The sequence below is a fragment of the Corticium candelabrum genome, chromosome 14, assembly GCF_963422355.1.
Source record: "Corticium candelabrum chromosome 14, ooCorCand1.1, whole genome shotgun sequence".
NCBI lineage: Eukaryota > Metazoa > Porifera > Homoscleromorpha > Homosclerophorida > Plakinidae > Corticium > Corticium candelabrum.
Window position 1 is genome coordinate 5534666 of NC_085098.1, and position 20099 is coordinate 5554764.

Below are 20099 nucleotides of genomic sequence, written 5' to 3' on the forward strand. Positions count from 1 at the left end.
AGAAAATTCCCGGATAACACGGGGATTTCTTCCGATGTGTGCTTGATTGTGTCGTCTGCTGTGAACGATTATTATGAGGAAGCACGAGAATCTATTCACCTTTCGCAGTACGTGTGCAATTACTGCAATTAATAATTACCTTTAGAGCTTGTAACAGCAACAGTGCTTGGGAATTCGAACGTACTCTTGCTTCAACATATTTAGAATTATGTAAGTTACAAGCTCGCTAGGTTTATCAAACAGTTTCTACCATGCATGAGTGAGCAGGTAAACTACAATCTTCACATCTACAAACATGTATGCTACAAGGTTAATTTTATTTGTTCTAAGAAATTTTTTGATAATGTTCTGTTTGTAATTTATGGACGTTTATGTAGTGCATGTACAGTACTATGTTTTCAACAATATAGGTAAACTGCAGGAAAAACTAAGCAAATCAATTTTTCTTGCAGGTGTGTTTGATGTGAATGGAAATGGCAGCTGTTTCACGTTGCAAACAGACAACGTACTCTCAAGAAGATGCCAAACAACTGATCAGTTGACTTTTGTACAACGTATTGTAGATCTCATTTGTGACAGCACTCAAACTAGTCAACAGTTAGAAGAAACAAACTTTAGTTGCAACGATGAGGGCAGCTGTGATGATGCCATTTTGAAGTTGGATGAAGACTTTTTTAAAGAGGCTAATTTTGCAATGGTTTCAGATGATTGGTCCTTTTTGCAAACGTTGAATTTTTTAAAAGAAAATGTGGTGTGGAAGTGTCAGAGAATAAAACCATCAAAGACAAATGATCTGCCACAGAAAGACCCAGCAACTCATGATACAATTACAGAACTATTGAACTCTACAGCTGTAAAATATCATACACAGGATTATCTAGAGAATTTAGGTCAAGAGTTGTTTGACTTGAGTGAAGGAGCTTCAAAAGCAATCATCATCGAAACAATTAATATAGAGATATTCTCTAGACTATGTTTTGAAGATGTTATTGTAGAAGAACATTCACATGAACTCGTTAAGCTGAAAGTCATGAAAAAGGAAGACGATATTGCCGCACTACTTGTGCTATTTAAAAAGTACATGAAAGATCTTAAGTTGACAAATGGTTAGTGAGTGACATGTAACTTGAACCATGTATAGTTGTTGTGTAATGAGGTTTTGTAGGCTTGCCAACTGAGATTGGACAGCAATCTGCTGATAGAATAACAGCCAAATTAGACGAGACATCAAAACAGGAACCAAAACATGGAGAAATTGATCAAGCCGTTGCAGTGATTAGTAATTGCACAGCTGAGGAATTTAGTACGAGGAAGGAAGAAGTGGATAGATCAGACGAGAGCATGGATAACAAAACGCATAGGGTGTCTGATCATGAATTGTTGAATGAATCTAGGAAAGGTAGCGTTTCTATTTCAGTAAAGGAGATTGTACCTGAACTGCAATCATCAGTCAATGAGAAAGGGGACAAGTGCACTACTACTGTGCGTTCTGTAGCTGAGCCTTCCAGTGAAGAGCAGCAGGAATTAGACGTGTCAACAAACGACTATGATAAAGCAGAAAGTGCAGCCTCTGTCAAAGTCACTACAACAGACTTATTTGAAAAAGAAAGCACCCTTGGCTTACACTATCCAAATAGTGATAGAACAAATGCTATTGCTGCATTGCCTACTTCATCATTGTCTGATAATCCTCTTGACAAGCTCACTAACTTAGATATGATTGAGTCCAAAAACGAAGTGGTCTCAGAGAGATCACAGTTGAGTTGTCATGAAGAGAGCACAAGTGGAATTGTTTACTCAAACAAAGATCAAGAAGACTCTTCTGAAAGCAAAGTAATTGTTGAATATAGGTATGAAATGGTACATCAGTCTACACAAGGATTTGACATGAGACTAGTCAAAGAAGGGGGATGTCGAATAGGAAGTGGCAACTTTGGTGATGTATTTCATTGTCGTATGCCAGTTACAGGTGGTAGAGTTCAAGATGTAGCCGTTAAGACATTAAAGCAGGTGTTACATTGGTTTTACTAATTTAATTGTTTAAACTCTAGTTGTTACTAACATTACCTGTATGTAGCCCAAAACTAGTAAAGCGTCACACATCAAGCTAGCTATGACTCAGTTTCGAGCTGAGCTAGTGGCAATGACAAGGTTAATTCTTACTTTCTGAAATGGAAATAAATGTCGTTGCTGTTATTAATGATTTGGTATTAGATGTCATCACCCCAATGTCGTCCGTCTCATTGGCCAGTGTTGTGAAGGTCCTCAGTTGTGTTTAGTGTATGAATTTGTGTCAGGAGACAACCTAGGAAGGCTTATCAGGAAGGTATCAGCTAGTCTGATGTTTGTTATTGTGACACTTGTAGTACTTTCTTAACATAGGAGAATCCAAATCCTCCTGAGTGGCGTGTTCGTTTGAAGTTAATGCGAGATATTGCTTGTGCAATACAGTATCTGCATACTACATGCAAACCTACTCTTGTACATCGAGATGTCAAATGGTAATGAAGTAATTGTGTGATCTTCTTGAGTCTGTAACTTGTATTCAAACCTATATTAGTGCCAACATTCTGGTAAGTGCAGATTCGACAGCAAAACTGGCTGATTTTGGGCTTTGTATATCGGTGGATGATGAGGATGATTCTTGGTCTTCATTCTATGTGACTTCAGCAGTTGGGACGCGATCGTACATGGCACCTGAAGCATTTAAGGGTAAAGTGTCTCCAAACATAGACATTTACTCCTTTGGTGTGGTATGCTATTGTTAATATGAGAACTCATGTTGGGTTGAAAGATTTGTGTGCTTACTGTTTACAGATACTTTATGAAATTACAACTGGCCTACCATCTTTTTCAGTTGTCACAAAAAAGGACTTGGTGAGCAATTAACTAGATGAATGCCACCAAGATGAGTTGTCTTTGCACATGGTCTGTCGACGTATAGATTGTGCTGTTTGTTTCTGTTACATCTCATCTATGTGCATTCCATTGGTTTTCTCACAGTGGCTGTAATTGTTACTATATACTTAGTTAGTTGTTCTGTTTACATGTACAAATTACATGTACACTTGAACGAATTGGAAGTACCCCAGGTAAATTAGGTTTCTATGCCAAAATTGGTTGATGAACGTTATGTAACATATATACTAAAGATTAATAGGTATTTAGGTGTTTATTGAACCATGCTAGTCATAGCTATGACTAACGGCTTGTCGGTGAATTTTAGCAGAATCAACTATTAAATGCAAGATACATGCACGTAGCTGTCGAAGTTAAAGAAAATTTTGATGTTTGCGGGCTTTTGGTGTAGACTTAATTAACCAGTCTTCTTCCTTTCATTGGTCTGTGCAAGGGTAAAAAGAGATGAGGCACTGCTTGGCTGGCTCCAGTCTAGTCTTGGTGGGTGTGTTTGTTGACATCAATTTGTAACAGTGCAACTGACTGTGTAGGTGGTGTACATGAGAGAGTTGGAAAGACAAAACTGTGACTCGGCTATTTTGGTTGATCCTCGTGCCAAGTGGGTATCAGATGTGTCTTCCGATCTGCTCAAGTTATCTAGATGGTGTACTGACTATGACAGTCACAATAGGCCGTCAATGACAATTGTAAGTTGGTTTTCAGCATATTTTCAAATTATCAAGACTATCTGTTGTACTTACGTTACAGGTTGTTTCTATACTAAACATGTTGATGAGAGATCATCTTTCTCGTTCTGAAGATTTCTAATAGTGAGGAAGGTTTATAAAAATAGTCTACATTGTAATGGTGCAGTGAACAGTGTTTTAGGTCTCTAAACAATGTATTGACTTCCATTTTCATTGATGCTATTTTGCATTGATTTGAAAATATGACATTGACTAGTGACGTCTGTGTGTGTGTGTGTGTGTGTGTGTGTGTGTGTGTGTGTGTTTGTGTGTGTGTGTGCGTGCGTGCGCGCGTGTACATCCGGGACCTTTGGTGGTTAAAATATACTTGAAAGCACAGGATCTAGTAGCAAAGAATGGGGCGCAAAAGTGACAGAATATCTATGACGTTGCAAGTTAATATTAATGATGTTTCTGACACAATGCGCTGACTAAATGACCTGCAATTAATCTGCAGGATGGAAGAATTTTGCGTCTTGTCAGGGAAATGCTGTAGTCAGGAAACACAAGTGAATGCATAGATAGTACGTATACACTGTGCGGCACTAACAATGTCTTTAATTAATGAATCATATTTATAAAACTTTAACTTATCTTCAATCGGGCTAATTAAGCTAGGAAACAACAGACTCGGTACACTTCCAGAAATCGCATACCTCTGTAGCGTGCGTTACGCACTGCACAAGTACAGCACGCTAGAGCAGACTGTCATTTGCATCCTCCACTGGATAGAAGCGTGCCATTTACTGTAAAACCGATTCATAAGCGAGCTAGCGGCGTACTTCATGAATGCTGCGCAAAAGTTAGCCTCGGTTCCAGATGATCAAGGTACCCGCTCATACTTTTGACCCCATACTTGTCACGTGCAGTAGGACATACGGGAAAGCGTCTGTAGTGTTATTAGACTATTGATATTAATTAACAGCCAGAGTGTATAGAGCGTGCAAGTCGATTCAACATGGGTTGCGGTAAGAATTAGTTGTGGCACGTCTGCATGTGTCAGTCTGCACAGTTTGGTTGCTACTTAATTTGGAGATACAAACATGGGAATAGTTTTAGATCGTTGCTAGTTCAGCCGCATACTGATATACAGAATTGATTTCTGTATTAGTTTAAATCGTGACGACCGAAGAAATACCGACATTCTGCCCAGGTCGACACGCGAGTCGGTCAGCAGCTCAAACTGCCCCACACAAGTCGTCTAGTTACTGTATGATGAATTCTCATCTTTGGTGGTTTTGTAACTAGAGTTCTTGTTGAAACTCATCGAACTCATTTACCTGTACTGCCTTTCTATCTGTATGCATACCTCTAGGCTTCCTATCCGGGTCGACAGATGATTTCGTTGTCAACGTAGCTATCTCTTCCCTTCAACCCTTTCGATTGCGGCCGTTGTAAGCTGTTCCTGGAAGCAACTTTGTAGCTCTTTAGTTTAAGGAACGGTTCAACAGTCAAATTTATATCTAGCTCTAGCTAGCTAGAGGTCACTCTGAAATTGAAGTCTGTTGCTAATTTCTTTCAACAAGATGTATACTACACCGCTTCTATATGTCGGAGATTGTCGTATTTGTAATAAGACTAGCTGAACAGCCCATTCGATTGTTTCAGGCTGTCCGTGATATCAGGAGGTGAAAATACCCGGATAACTAGGCGTTTGTAGGCAAGTCTCCCGGATATCTCGTCAAACCACATCGAAGGCGCCACTCAAGCCAGACGATGGGAGATTCCTTGTCGGAGCGTTGACGGACGGATAGAATCGATTCTATTTTGTCCGCTCCGTCGGAAGTTAATTAAGTACACTATTACCCAATCAACGAAGCGCAAAACGAGGATGACGTAATCATGCAGCGCGGGAATGGTCGGAACGGGACGTATGCATACACGTATTGTGAACACGACGGAGAGCTGTCCGTCATGATCCTTCACGGTCCGTCACGTCTCTGTCGGATATTGTGAACCAGCCTTTAGTTTGATGAGTTTCCATTGCAACTCACTTAGTTAACCTGAAATTTGAGCTGAAAAAGGCGTTGTAGTATCTTGACTTGATCGCGCAGGGTAATATACATAGATGTCTCACTGTTGGTCCAGGCTAGGATGTGGCTAGTATAGGCAAATACCACGCATGCGCGCACATACGCGAGCACACACACACACACACACACAGTTGTTTATATTCTACAAAGACATGCAGTCATAGAGTTCATAGACTCTAGTGCAGCTAAGCTATACTGGAATATTACATGTGTTGTGTGCTTGGGTATCTGCTGTGATTTGGCATGAATTATTTTTTATTAAAGCTCACCTTTTGTAATAGTTTTGTAAATTAATAGTTTCTGCTGCAGGTAAACAAAGCGAATTCAAACATCAAACTTCTCATGGACAGCATAATATTGATTCGTCCAATTTGAAGCAGATAAATCAATTTGTTGTTGCAGTTTTATGCTATCTTCGTGATGGATATAGCATGTCAGCAGCAGCGAGAGCATCTTATGGCATAGTACTTCAGGCAGTGGATTTTACTACCATGAAGTGTACTGTGAAGTGCAATCAAGATACAGAACAGAACCAGTGTACACAACCTGTTAGGTCTATGCTAGAAATTATCCAGTTTGGAGAACAAGTTATGAGTAGTCTACCAGAGAGACACGAAAGTCAGTTTTTAGGACAATTGATGGGAAAAGTATCTGAATGGCGTTCAGGTCGGATGCAACAGTTTTCTCAGTGTTTGTCTGATTTTTTGAAAGATGTCAAAAACTGGATGTCAGAGAAACTTATGTGTTATGGTGAAAACAACTTACATGGTTTTGCACAGAAACTTAGGAGGTGGTTGTATGTCAAAACACGTTTTCATGATCTATTCAAAGCTATTGAGAGAAACTGTGATTTTAAAGATGTTAAAAGATTATTGTCAGATCGTCATTTAAAAGAAGGTAGTAGTGATGATTGTGGGAATTCTTTACTAATCAGTGATTGGCTAATAGAATTATCAAACTTTCATAACTATGAGAATCTAATTGATGATCATGGTGTGCCCGAATGTCATGGCTCCTCACAGACTTTATATACATCACCAAGAAGTGAATGTGAACAGAAGACATTTAGTTTCAATGTTGGGCGAAGAGCTGCCAGCAATGCAAACAACATGTTATTATAATTGCACATTTTATAGTGTTTTGAACTTAACATGGTTTCTTTATTAGGGATTCTTCACCAGCTGATGAATATGAAAAAACCGAAGATCGTGATATTACAGCTGCACATGCAAGATCAAAAATAGATCGACTCTGCACTCTGTCTGTGAGACGTTACAAATCATCTGATTTATTGTTTTGATGTGTAACATACGATGCTTTTTAAGGCTGGTTTGCAAGTAACTTTTGCAAGATCTACATTATAACCAAAACAATGTAATCATGTTTGCCTTAGTGTTTTGGGGTGACAGTGAGATAAAATTTCAATTAATGCCAAAAATGCATGAAATCGACAACAGTCAATAATTTAATACCACTCATGTTGCACATAGCTCATATGCTTTGTAGTATCTTACAAACAAGGTTTTGCTGGTTTTTGCAGCAGGTATTCATGGCTTAGGAGAGACAAGAAAATTTGTGATAGCTTTAGGAAACACTGCTGTACTAGTTAGCTAGTTAACACATGCGCTGTTGATTTGTTTAGAACTGCTGTGAATCAATGAGTTATCTAACTGGGTCTGCATCAGTTTATGTGAATCAGCCTTTTAATTAACAATTATAACTATGTTTAAGACACTCTATTCAGGATTGTATTCTTATCATCTTGTGCACTAGCCTAGATTTATTAACGTTAGCAACATTGCCTTTTGACTGTAGTCAGCTACTAGAAATAGAAGGATCTCATATTTTTCCTTAAGGTTGCTGGGTCATATGGGCGTGTGCAACTTGGTAACAGTACGGTATGCCTACACACAACTAAAAAACAGAAGTAGCAAGATGAAAGTGTTCCAGGTTATGACTGATGTCTGATACTGTCAGATACAATGTGCATCCTGCAGTTTGTGCACACGAGTTAAAGCTAGATGACCAGTTCCACAAATCCAAAGGCTCGAGCAAGGATTACTTAGTATCTGGACATTGTATTTATCCATTCTTGATGTTGAGATGTCTTGTTCAAGGGATTTGAAATCGTTAGTTATGTAGTTGAGATGGACAACACGGAGTATCTGAATAGTTGTTTCAAAATTATATTGGGATGAAGAAGAAACTAAGAACTTTGCAGAATTTAGATTTTTCTGGAACAAGTATGGCTGTAATGCTACAAAAATGTAGTGGAAGCACCATTTTGAACAAGACCAAGAGCATTGGAAAACTAGTTGTAGTGAAGATGAAACTTTTATTGCTTGTAGGTAGGACATATTCCTGTGTTTTGTGTAGGTAGAGAAATGTTTATTAAAATATATGTATTTGACAGACAGACAGACAGATTGTGTTGTTTTCATAAATCTTATACTACTGTAAACCAAGAAATTTTTGGTGGCAATTTATTTTCAGTAATTTCAGTATGACTTATGAGGTCCCGAAAATAAATCTAAATTTTGTGTAACAGTCAGCAGCAATGTGTGGGAACATGGTATCGTCGTATATGAGACTTTATGCCCTAACTTGGATGAGTGCCTCAAGGCTGCTTGCAGCCCATGCAAGTCAGCGTACCTCACCATACTTGCGCGCAGTTCAAAGTCGTATTGTCGACTGTAAATGAATTGTTTTTCTCTTGTTTGGGGCAGTCTCACACATAGAAGCATCAATCTCTGCATTTGCTGAGGTGCGTGCCGCCACGTCAGTTTCCGTCTCTTTAACGTTGGGGTCTGTAAGGCTGGCAGTTTTTGGTATTGGTAACTCACCTAACTCACTTGCTGTCAACTGCTAAGTACTATCTAGATATTCTGTGCATCCAGACAAGAGTTTCAAGCATTCGACGACTTCGAGTACCAAATATTGATTGCTGCCGAAATGGAATATTTAAGAGGTACCGAAATTTTTATGCTACCGAAAATTTCTTGGTTTACAGTAGTGCCCAACTTGTGGTAATACTAAAAACCAGTCAACCTTTACAAATACACTTTAAAAGTAACGGACTTGCATTTGCACATTAGACAGATAGACAGACAGACAGTTTGATAGGTAGAAAGACTGACAGACATGACAATAAGTAGGACAGTGAACAACAAGCATAATTCAGTCTGCGTATTATGTGGTAGAACTTGCTATAGATCATAGACAAACCAAACACTGTGATGCGAAGTAGCAATGCAATCTGCACATTTATCCTTATACGTATTTATGTACAGATTTCAATGCTACTTCACATCGCAGTGTTTGGTTGTCTATCTATAGTATCATTATAAGGATCAATTGCTGTAAATGCAAACATGTTTAAAGAATCATCTGATTTTGTTACTTTTGTGTTTTGATTTGCTTCTGTCTGAGACATAGACTGACATAAAACAGATAGACAGACAAGCTAAGACGTAACAGCCTAATGGGCATTTATACCTGTATTGGATTTTGTTGCAATTAATCTAGCTTGGATTTAACAAGTCAAAAATGTGATTACTTACTTAGTAGCTATAGACCACCATGAATTGGTCTGTCATGATGAATACATACATGTAAATTATGCTGATTTTTGTTTCACTGTTTTAGACTACTGCTGATACTACTACACTTAGCCAAGAGATTCAAACTACCATCATAGCCAAAGCTCAAGTTGACAAGACTCCGAAATGGAAATATGGCCTTGTTGTTACTAACAATGCCAATAGGTAATCTAGTGTTTTGCATACATGTGGTGGTATGTTTAAAGGAGCACGTCACCCACCCTCGGCCGCTAATCATTTTAGTAGTCTTCGAGTTGAGAAGTTTGGTGCTATTTCAGAGCAAATTTGATAGCTGAGCATTATGGTAAGGCTAAAAAACAAAAATGTACGTGGCGGTTTTCCAAATAACGTCCACTAGGTGTAGGTTTCGTTTTACCGCTTCGTGTAGACTTTGATATCTACGTAGGCAAAGTATAATGTGCTTTCGCATCACTGACTCGCCTTCAATCTATGGCAAAACAACACATACGGCAATGGTTCGGCTGTAGAACGAAGGTATTTGGTGTCACATGACTATGTGCGGTGATGCACGTTTTCGTGTTTTTTCATCGTTCAAGTCCTTTTGAACTGTAGTATGGCCTCCATTCGTAGAAAGAAACATGGAAAAAAGTGGGAAAGACCAAGCGATTGCAACATGATCATGTGTAGTCTACAACGTACAAACAACTGAGTCGCTTATGAACTGTAATTTGTTCTCTTTCACTGTTAGAGTCGCCTGAAGCATCTAGACTCGTCTCTTGTGTGCTCTTGTAGTTGGCCTCGGAACACAAGACCAAAACAATGCGCTGCGCAACACAGCAAGCATTCGGTCTGCAGCCCAAGGCCTTAACATACGTTAACATCTACTGCACATGCATCAATCGGTGAAGTGTTCCTTTAAGTATTCTCGTCACAATTATTGTTTCATCTAGTTTGAATTTACTTTCTGACAATTACAATCATAAAAGCAGATTTTGGATATGTTCTTTGATTAGAAAGTGTTAAAAGTACACATTACAGAAAGTTCTACAATAGTCACTAGACATACATTAGACACAAAATGCAAATCTGATGTTAAACGACAGTAAGGAAATAGTGTAGATGTAAAGACTGTGATGTGACTGTGTTGTGGAGGTAGTGTTGGTGTTTTTAATTGAGTGAGTGTGTGTTCACTAGTGTAGAAACTGAACAATTGAAGTTACTTGTTGTGTGTGTGTGTGTGTGTGTGTGTGTGTGTGTGTGTGTGTGTGTGTGTGTGTGTCCACGCACGCACTTGCTTATTCCTGTGTGCACATCTATGTGCATGTGTGTTGAGTGGTTGAGTATATTTGTCTTTGGTTACATACTGTAATCGTTTGCATGAGGGCAGCCTACTATGTTGAAGACTAATAAGACTTGATACAGTCAGCTACAATAGTGTTTGTGTTAATTGTAGAGGTCAACATGAAGTGCAGTGGAATCTGTTTGTATATAGCAGTGAACATGGAAGATATTTTGAGTTATCTATCTGGGTCGTGCAGTCAAAACTGGTCTGAAATTGATTGTTTACGAAGTTTGTTTGTACTAGTTTTTATGCTTTTTGAAATGTGTGTATGTGTGTTTTAGTTGATACAGCTTACAGAGGATGGGACTTGTGACTTGTTTAGCCGAAGTTTGGATAGATTTCGTATCTCAAATCTGGAATCTGTAGACATCAATAGAGAACGGCTAACTTGGTTAATTATCAAGTATTTCAAGTACACACTGTACTCTGATGCGGTACGTCAGTGGAGCATTACACCAAACTACAAAAATCATCTAAACCCAGTAACAGACATTGATATTAACATTTGGAAAGCACACTTTGAACAACAAGTTGCGAAATGTAGATTGTTGAGAAAGTACCAAAGGACTTCGCAAGCAACACTGTCGGATAATCTCTGGCTATTTCTGCCAATTGACATTGCTTTTGACAAATATAAAGAAGATGCTACATGTATTATATGTAGGTTGTTGGAAAAGGATCAAGGGACTTTGCAAACAACAATGATAGATGATACTATGGCAATTCAGCTAAGCAAAGTCTTGTCTATTCATGAGATGATTGGCGACATTAACAAGAATGATTGGTGGAAATCTTGCCAACCTGTTGCAAACACTTTGATCAGACGCCTTAGACTAGAAGGTTTCCAAACATTTCCTCGATTTTTGGAAGTAGAACAATCTAACTGCTATCAAGTACAAGATAAATGGAATAACTACTTGCACCAAGCACGTCGCAGTTGTGAAAATGTTCAAGGTCAAAATAACATTTGCAATGGATTTCAGCATTTGCAATCTACGTTGTTATTTTACATTGGTACAAACACAAATACAAATTTTTCTGTGCTGCTAACACAAATATTGGAAGCCTATCACACTTTATTTGCCATTGAGAAGGATTTGAAGGATAAGTTCATTTCACCATCCAATGATTTCAGACAAGGGTCTGATCAAAAGAAGGGTAGTATACCAAGTGACAACTTCAGATTCGAAGAAAAGAAATGCCATAACTCCCCAAGTGCAGAAGGTAGCAGAGGCTCCTATAAACCACGAGGGTTTCAGAGCAACAGAGGGATTGATAAGACCAAACAAGAAACAAGTCAGTTCATGCAGAAATCTCATGAGGAGACAATTGAAGAAGAAAGTTAGAATTTACTGTATATTCATGTAGTGTAGGAAGGTGTCTTGCATGTGTGAATTGTGTTGTACAGAACAAATCTCATTGAGCATTATTGATGAATTGCGAGGAATTGCAGAGAAACAACTTTCACAGCAATCTACTGATCAGTCAAGAACTCAAACAGAGAAACTAACAGGTGAGTGTTATGTTGTCAATGGTCTTCGTCATGACAATGTGGATGAACAACCAATTACAGCTGTTTCTGAGAAGGAGTCGCATGACACTTCTAAGCTGATTCATCAGAACAGTGACACTGGTGGCAAGGTGGACGAATTAGATGGTTTCACGGGCATCCTATCTTTTTCTTATAATAAGTTGAAGGATGCTACTCAAGGGTTTGACTCTCGACCTGTTCAGGAAGGAGGATGTAAAATTGGTGCTGGTAGCTTTGCTGATGTGTTTCTTGCTCATTTATGTGATGATGATGGTGTAATGCAGCAAGTAGCTATTAAAAAGCTGAAAGAGGTGTCATAAGATTGCATTGTAATTTGTTAGTCATTGATAGTTTAGTTGTAATTTTTGTGTTAGCCCCAAAGTGGTAGAAAGTCACAATTGAGACTTGTCAAACAGCAGTTCCTTGCTGAGTTGCAGGCAATGGAAAGGTGTGTGTATTGTAGTGATTGGTAATTGTCAACTCTAGATATTGAATCTGTTGTGACATCAGATATCGTCATCCAAATATTGTTCATCTTATTGGACACTGCAGTGAACTCAAACCATGTTTGGTGTATGAATATCTACCAGGAGGTAATCTGGGACAGAAGGTGGCCAAGGTGTGTCAAACTCGATTGTACTCGTAGGCATTATTACCTTTTGTAAGATTAAGTGTTAATTAATTACAGGATAATTCATTTGTGTGGTCATCTCGAGTGAAAATTCTGTGTGATGTCTCATGTGCGTTGAACCATTTACACACCGCTTACAATCCTGGTCTTGTCCATCGGGATGTGAAGAGGTTTGGTTTCAGATTGTTTTCCTTGGATTAAATATTGATATTTTTTTGTCAGTGCTAACATCTTACTGACAACTGACCTTGAGGGTAAACTAGCTGACTTTGGTCTTGCTATGCTAACAGAAGGTGAGAATTCACTAGCTTCATTCTGCGTGGAAGTAGCAGCTGGAACGAAAGCATACATGCCACCAGAAGCTTTCAAAGGAAAAGTATCACCCAGAGTTGACATTTTCTCATTTGGAGTTGTAAGTCGATTGCTTTCACGAAACTAACATTCTAGATATTAACACAGTTGTTGTCTGTAGGTGATGTATGAAGTACTGACTGGCTTACCAGCGTGCTCCACATCTAAGAAGGAAGACCTGGTATGTGTCACTGCAGTCATGTTTCTACTAATTGTTGTGACTCAGGTCTTGCATCAGGCGACAAGCATGAGGGAGCTAGAAAGGAAGAAGTCAAACTTGCTAGACATGACGGATTGTCGAGCCAAGTGGCCTACAGATGTAGCCAGTGAGCTTTTTCAATTGGCCAAGCATTGCACTGACTTTGACAGCCACAAGAGGCCATTAATGGCTGAAGTTAGTGCTTGTTAATTTTAGTATAATAATTATTTAATTATTGTATTTGGTAAACTCTTAATTAATAATAATTATTAATTATATATATATATATTTAAAGAGAATTATATATTATTTCTTCAAGTACAACTATACATAGATGTCTAGACCACTAAATAAAAGACAAGCCAGTTAAGTCATCACAATCTAAACATAAACGATTTAAGACTAAACGAGTGTTAAATTTTCACAGACACACAGATAACTGTTGGTGTAGCTGGCACACAGACTGGCTGGTAGTAATGTTGCGGTGTTAAGCAGCTCTCGTGGCAATAACTTTCAAAGTTTCCAAACTTTGAGGAGACCACAATCCAAGAGTTTCCACAGCCAGTGGGAAAATTGTGATCTATTATTTAAATATATATATTTATATAAACCCACCTACATATATACTATATATATTCTCTGTTGTCTTGTAGATTCACGGAAGGCTGGAAACTCTTCAGAAAGATCAAGACGTTTCTGATATTTAAATTTGAGATAGATATACCTTTGTAGCTATAGCATCATCAATTTGACTACCTTGCAAAATGAGTATATCTAGTTATATATAGCTATAGCAAGTAATTACAACTTAATTTCTTCTTTCTGTTTTTCATTACTCGCTATTTTTAGCATAAACGCAATTAAGATGTTGGCTGATTGCGTAGATATTTAAATAATTTTGTAGACATGTACAATGTGCTTGCCCCCAGTAAGGTCAGGCTAAAGCCACATCGTTCCGATCCACACACCCGGATTAGGCTAACGCGCACTAAACAGCTTAGTTATTATAGTGTACGTACACTAGACAGCCCTAGTTCTACCTACCCGGTTAGACTATCTACTTGCACTGCGTACGTGAACAGTGAACAACGTTGTTCATTTGTCTAGCGCTTCTAGTATCAAGATTTTCTCATAGGACGAACATCAAACGTGACGGCCCGTCGACAGCGATTTGGATGCTCTGCTGCTGCAAGAAGGTTGTCTAGCGCTGAGGTAGACTTGTGGAGAAAAGAATTCTGCAAAAAAAACATCAAGAATTAATGTAAGAAACGTCATCTAGATAGTTAAATGTAGTACATATTATTCAGTAATTTTGTTAATTAATTATAATACAACATTAGTATAGTACAGTTAGAGACGGTCAGTGGGTCTTTCGGCCATTTCAAATTTCAAATTTTTAAATTTTAAATTTTCAAATTTTAATTTTTTAATTTTTAAATTTCTAATTTCTAATTTTTTTACATAACGTTTTTATTTTTTTAAATTTGCATTACATTTTCAAATTTTAATTTTTAAAAAATCAAAATTTCAAATTTTATTATTTCAAATTTGTAAATTTTTAGGTTCAGTATATTAGAAATTGCTTTGCCTACGAGAAAGCGGACGTAGTTGTCTAGATGAACTGATGACCGGATTTGAACTAACAGAAATTGAACGCTCATCCGTTCTTTCAAATAATTTGAGTACATCAGAAAAAGAAAATTGAAAGAGCGAGTAGCAGTGTACGCGGTAGGGAGTCCATTGGACGGCGTAGGGGTGCATTCCAACGCGTGCTGATACATTGATTCAATTAAACTAGGCGCGGTTTCTGCTAATCACATCAGCACGTTTCCTGTACCGTATTTCTGCACCTGTACGTACGGCGCTTCAGACAGTTACTAATTTTTAGTAACTCGAAGTGCATAATCGCGTCATTACTGTAGATGTAGGAGTACGATTGGCCCAACTGCAAGTTGCACTTCATGTCTAGATTTTGTACATCACATAGAACACTACCCGATAGCGCAGATAGAACGTCTACAACCTCATGCTGTGTCTCTCCCGTGCCGTGAGAACAGAATCCACACTGACTACAAGTGAGAATTACGAGACCAAATAATAAAGGTGGACACGCAAGCAGTGCTCATGGCAGGAGGGCCTAGGGAACGTACGTGTACACTCCTGCTGACACGCCCCTCCCCTCGACGGTACCGCGTCCAACTACTAGATTTGCGTATGCGTACTGTACCGGCAGAATAACCGCCAATTCAATACCAACTAACTTTACACAAGCAACGTACTGCATGATCGCGTGAATGACGTTTGTACTGTATCGTAACCTTTCTACAGAGTCTCTAATTAGCTAAGAATGCAACAACACGCAGCTAGAGATCCTCTAGTATCGGTATCGACATCTGTTAGGGGTTTCGTTGAAGGACGCCCCCACACTACACATAGAACGCACGCACACACAATAAACAACGGATCCGAGTCAAAGACATCGTTTAGCACTCGGTAGGGGTTGCTCGGTAGAGCTTGCGTTGAAAGAATGCTGTCACGTGTTCGGCAAGATCGCTAGCGTTACGAGGTCGTGGAGGGCACAATCACGTTGGTGGTCGATGGTGCTTTGGAAATACTCCTGGATCATGAGAGCTGGCAGCGCCGACTAACTAAATTTCCGGACAGCGAACAACTTGGGGATTCCCCAACTAATTAACAGTAACCTATACCGCCGTGCAGCACATCGTATCAAATTGAGTCACGGGCTAAATTATGGTATTACATCATATTGGCGTATTGTATATGATATTGTAGACGCTATTAGAAGGTAGTTGTAAGGTGATAATAGTATCGCCAAGAGTCATGTAGTTGCTGCCAACGGCCGTTGACTGTTTCTGAGTAAATGTTATCAAAACTAAATCTCAACGTAAAGGCTTGTAATCTCGCTTGGCGAACATGGTCGCATCTGATGCGGTCCGTATCGAATTCAGAAAGTCTATTTAGAACTCCTCCCTCTCCTTCAAATGATCGAACAGCATCATCTACAGTTGGGATGTCTTGTGCTTGAAGTCTGACAGCCATGGACATCTGAATTCTGTCTCTGGGAATACCCTTTTCTAAAGTTAATGTATACCACACCAATTAGTACGATTTCAAACGAGCTCAGTGTATACGCAACATTCTAAATCTCATACTTGGAATGAAACGATTATTCCAGGCAAGAACGCAACGTTCAATTCCGACTTGACACACTCTCATTGTTATCCAGGACAAACAAAATCTAACAATAGGGTCATTCATGTTCAGCTGGTCCACCTCTACTAGAGCATCGAGAGCTTGTTTTATCGGGTAATTCACTCTTTGATTGACTTCTACCCAAATTCTTTCAGCAGGATGATTCTGTTTCAGAAAGCAAAAGAGCTATATCATTACAGACTGTAAGAACTAGAATAACATGCATGAGTGTACAATACATAGGTACCTCTCTTGACATAGACTGCACATGAGGTGCTCTCATTTGATTTCGTCTTAGATAACTTAGGTGTTCCTGCACATACAGAAGAAGATAGAACTCTCTCCCACGGTCAACGCGAATCTGGTCCCATAACCCAGACTGCTGAAGTATAGGTCTGAAAAGCTGATTATAAATTATATGGTTGTTCTTGACTGGCATAGTAATTAGACCAAGAATAAAACCACTGTAACCGTCTATGGCAAGAACGTGTGTTGTTCCATACATAACACGTTTCTCATTTTGATCTATATGCATTTTGTGTCCAGGATATTGAGCGTAGTAAGGCACAGGATTTATTTGCCGATGAGCTAGTTGCTGCCTCCTTCCATGTTATCCAGGAGCAACTTGTCTTAGAATGCGTTCAATGCGTTTGTCACCAACTCTAAGTCCTCCTGCTTGAAGATACCCTTTCATCATCTTTCTTCCGTACGCTGGACCAACCTATGTAGATACGTGTAATAACGGCAAAAGTCTCCATCTGTTTATACGGGTTTATTAAATAGAGAACAGCTGCCTGGGCTACCATCCTCATGTCAAAGTCAGATAATGCAGAACGATAATGAATGTTTTGCTCATGACAAAATCGTCTAACGGATCGTTCAGAAAAACCTTTGACTCCAGGATGTCTTCTTCGAAGTATATAACTTATGGTTGAGTGCGATAGCCCAGCCTTCACCATTTCCTGAATTTCTCTCTCGTCCATCCGTGACTCAATTTGATGCGATGTGCCTATACTGTACGTGCTGCACGGCGGTATAGGTTACAGTTAATTAGTTGGGGAATCCCCAAGTTGTTCGCTGTCCGGAAATTTAGTTAGTCGGTGCTGCCAGCTCTCATGATCCAGGAGTATTTCCAAAGCACCATCGACCACCAACGTGATCGTGCCCTCCACGACCTCGTAACGCTAGCGATCTTGCCGAACATGTGACAGCATTCTTTCAACGCACGCTCTACCGATCGACCCCTACCGAGTGCTAAACGATGTCTTTGACTCGGATCCGTTGTTTATTGTGTGTGCGTGCGTTCTATGTGTAGTGTGGGGGCGTCCTTCAACGAAACCCCTAACAGATGTCGATACCGATACTAGAGGATCTCTAGCTGCGTGTTGTTGCATTCTTAGCTAATTAGAGACTCTGTAGAAAGGTTACGATACAGTACAAACGTCATTCACGCGATCATGCAGTACGTTGCTTGTGTAAAGTTAGTTGGTATTGAATTGGCGGTTATTCTGCAGGTACAGTACGCATACGCAAATCTAGTAGTTGGACGCGGTACCGTCGAGGGGAGGGGCGTGTCAGCAGACTGCGTGCGTGTTCACCTTTACTATTTAGTCTCGTAATTCACTTGTAGTCAGTGTGGGTTCTGTTCTCACGGCACAGGAGAGACACAGCATGAGTTACAGAGTCGGTGTATTTACTTTCTAGTTGCATGTGGGCACACCTTGCAAGGTCTCCTCTAGCTGCAGTGGAGGTAGTGGCTAGCTAGCGATGTGATTTGGAAGAGTCGTTGTCTTGACAAGAGTCTGCGGTGAGACGAGTTTGTTTACTGTTGTTATGTGTAGTGCATGCACAGAAGTCGGCTCTCACGACTTGGGAGAGATCTTGTTGTAGTGTGAAAATAGGGGCGTGGTCTCAACGCAGCCGGTACGTATATTAGTGCACGATGTTAGCACAGTTCTTCAGTTGAGTTTTGAAGCAAATATCGTCTGCATTTCTTGAGTACAATGGAAAGACAACGCTCTAGTGGATCGCTGGAGATGGTGACAATTGTTCGAGGGACGCAAGAGCTGCCAATGCGCGTGACGGACGTAAACAGCTCGAGACTATCGCGCGTTTTCAAGGCAAGTACAACGATCGATTAATTCTACGTTTTCTTTGCATCGAATCGAATTTGATGTCTGTATATAGGTAGACGTCGTCTACCTAGAAAGAGAGGACGGTCAAGAGCCAGCGGTTTTCCCTCAGACAGGAGGACGCTTCGACAATCTGACAGGCGGTCGTCGATACCGGTTGCACGGTGATAAAATTGAAGACGGAAAACCGTTTACTTCATCACCAAGCTACGCTCAACTACAACCCATTCTTGGATTAGCAAGTGAGCGCACCGCCTCTAGCAGTACAACTACGACGCCTGTACCGGGCACCCATTGGACGGCTGTGCCGCCAAGCTCGTCGTGGTCTGCGTTCAAATCAGTGGCACCCAGCAGCCGTAAACAAAAAGCGGCAGCAAGCGCCAGAGATCTAAAAAAGTCTGTAGATTTGTGCTCCCTAGAAGTGGTAAACAACAGACTGCAACTGGGAGACGTCCGTTCAACTACGTTTATTCGGGTAGCGGAAAACGATGTCTGTTTGAGCAACATGACGGACCTAGTGCAAGCTAGATTCCAGTCCGTCATGCCTCTAGACGACAGGATTTTGCTGGTCGACAATCGTGCTGTTCCGTTTGCAGACGATGAAGGCACCAGAGGTACCACTTACTTACTACTAATACTACTTAATTTGCACGCACGCTTGCATGCATGTCTGCACGCTGACCTATAGAATTGTCTTGTCTACGATTACGCTATGTTTCCACTATTAATAAAAATGGCTCTGTTATATTAATTTCTGGACGTGTAGACGTTGATTTCTGGAAGGCACCTGCGCGACGAATATGCGCTGTAATGCAGTCTGACCTAGACGCAATGAAGGTCTACCTAGATGCCATGCGGGAGACCCCCGTCAGCAGAAAGAGAAGGGCGTCGACTTCAGCCAGTGAGCTGCAAGCAAGGTCAAGTACTTCTTCACCTGCTACTAAAGTCTGGCACAAACTAGACGGAGACATCCACGACATACAAACCCAGTTAGATGCCATAGAGTCCAACGTCGAAAGACTTCACGACAGACTAGAGAACGTCGACGATAAATTAGACGAATCTATTTCTTTGGCACAAAGTCGATTCGACTCAAGGCGATCACGCTCGACAAAGCTGGCAACGATGACGATGAAACTACTGGGATGCCGTATATGCCACCTGTTCCCCAGGACGCCAGTCAGCATAACTACTTGCTGCCGTCAGTGGCTAGGGTGTGAAGCTTGTTTTACCAAGCTCTCGGCAAGTCGGTGTCCTTTGTGCAACGCCGGCTGGACTGCTGAAAAAAGTTGCGTAACAGTGAGGGGCTTGGAGGGGCTGAGACCCATGGCACAGGAACTTAGGAAGCATCTTGGCAGCAACGTGGTTCATGATGAGAATTCTAGCTCCTCCGAGTCCGACCTCCCGCCTTTTGCACGACCTCCATCCTCGGCGAGGTCGGCAACTGCTACTGCTGCAGCTGG

The 20099-nt window shown here is 40.2% G+C and overlaps 3 protein-coding genes across 3 annotated transcripts in view; all 3 read left to right on the top strand.

Annotated features, from left to right (window-relative positions):
* The first annotated feature begins 44 nt into the window (after positions 1–44).
* LOC134189823 (uncharacterized) lies at positions 45–3851 on the top strand. Its single transcript, XM_062658218.1, has 10 exons — positions 45–107; positions 453–1106; positions 1166–2010; positions 2078–2151; positions 2215–2326; positions 2383–2501; positions 2561–2753; positions 2818–2877; positions 3450–3605; positions 3667–3851. The coding sequence occupies exons 1-10, from the start codon at positions 74–76 to the stop codon at positions 3724–3726; spliced, it is 2307 nt and encodes a 768-aa protein (XP_062514202.1). The 5' UTR covers positions 45–73; the 3' UTR covers positions 3727–3851.
* Positions 3852–4597: 746 nt separating this feature from the next.
* On the top strand, positions 4598–14123 carry LOC134189593 (uncharacterized). The gene is made up of 15 exons (XM_062657912.1): positions 4598–4612; positions 5987–6788; positions 6845–6941; positions 9323–9441; positions 10691–10784; positions 10861–11920; positions 11988–12092; positions 12153–12421; positions 12485–12558; positions 12621–12729; positions 12799–12911; positions 12964–13153; positions 13214–13273; positions 13331–13486; positions 13945–14123. The coding sequence occupies exons 1-15, from the start codon at positions 4603–4605 to the stop codon at positions 13996–13998; spliced, it is 3312 nt and encodes a 1103-aa protein (XP_062513896.1). The 5' UTR covers positions 4598–4602; the 3' UTR covers positions 13999–14123.
* A 4384-nt stretch (positions 14124–18507) lies between these two features.
* The window catches only part of LOC134190359 (uncharacterized), a 1841-nt gene continuing 249 nt past the window's right edge, over positions 18508–20099 (top strand). The window contains exons 1-3 of the mRNA XM_062658810.1: positions 18508–18624; positions 18692–19250; positions 19403–20099. The exon at positions 19403–20099 is cut by the window's right edge and continues 249 nt beyond it. Of these exons, the coding sequence (XP_062514794.1) occupies positions 18508–18624; positions 18692–19250; positions 19403–20099 (1373 nt within the window). The remainder of the gene's footprint in view (positions 18625–18691; positions 19251–19402) is intronic.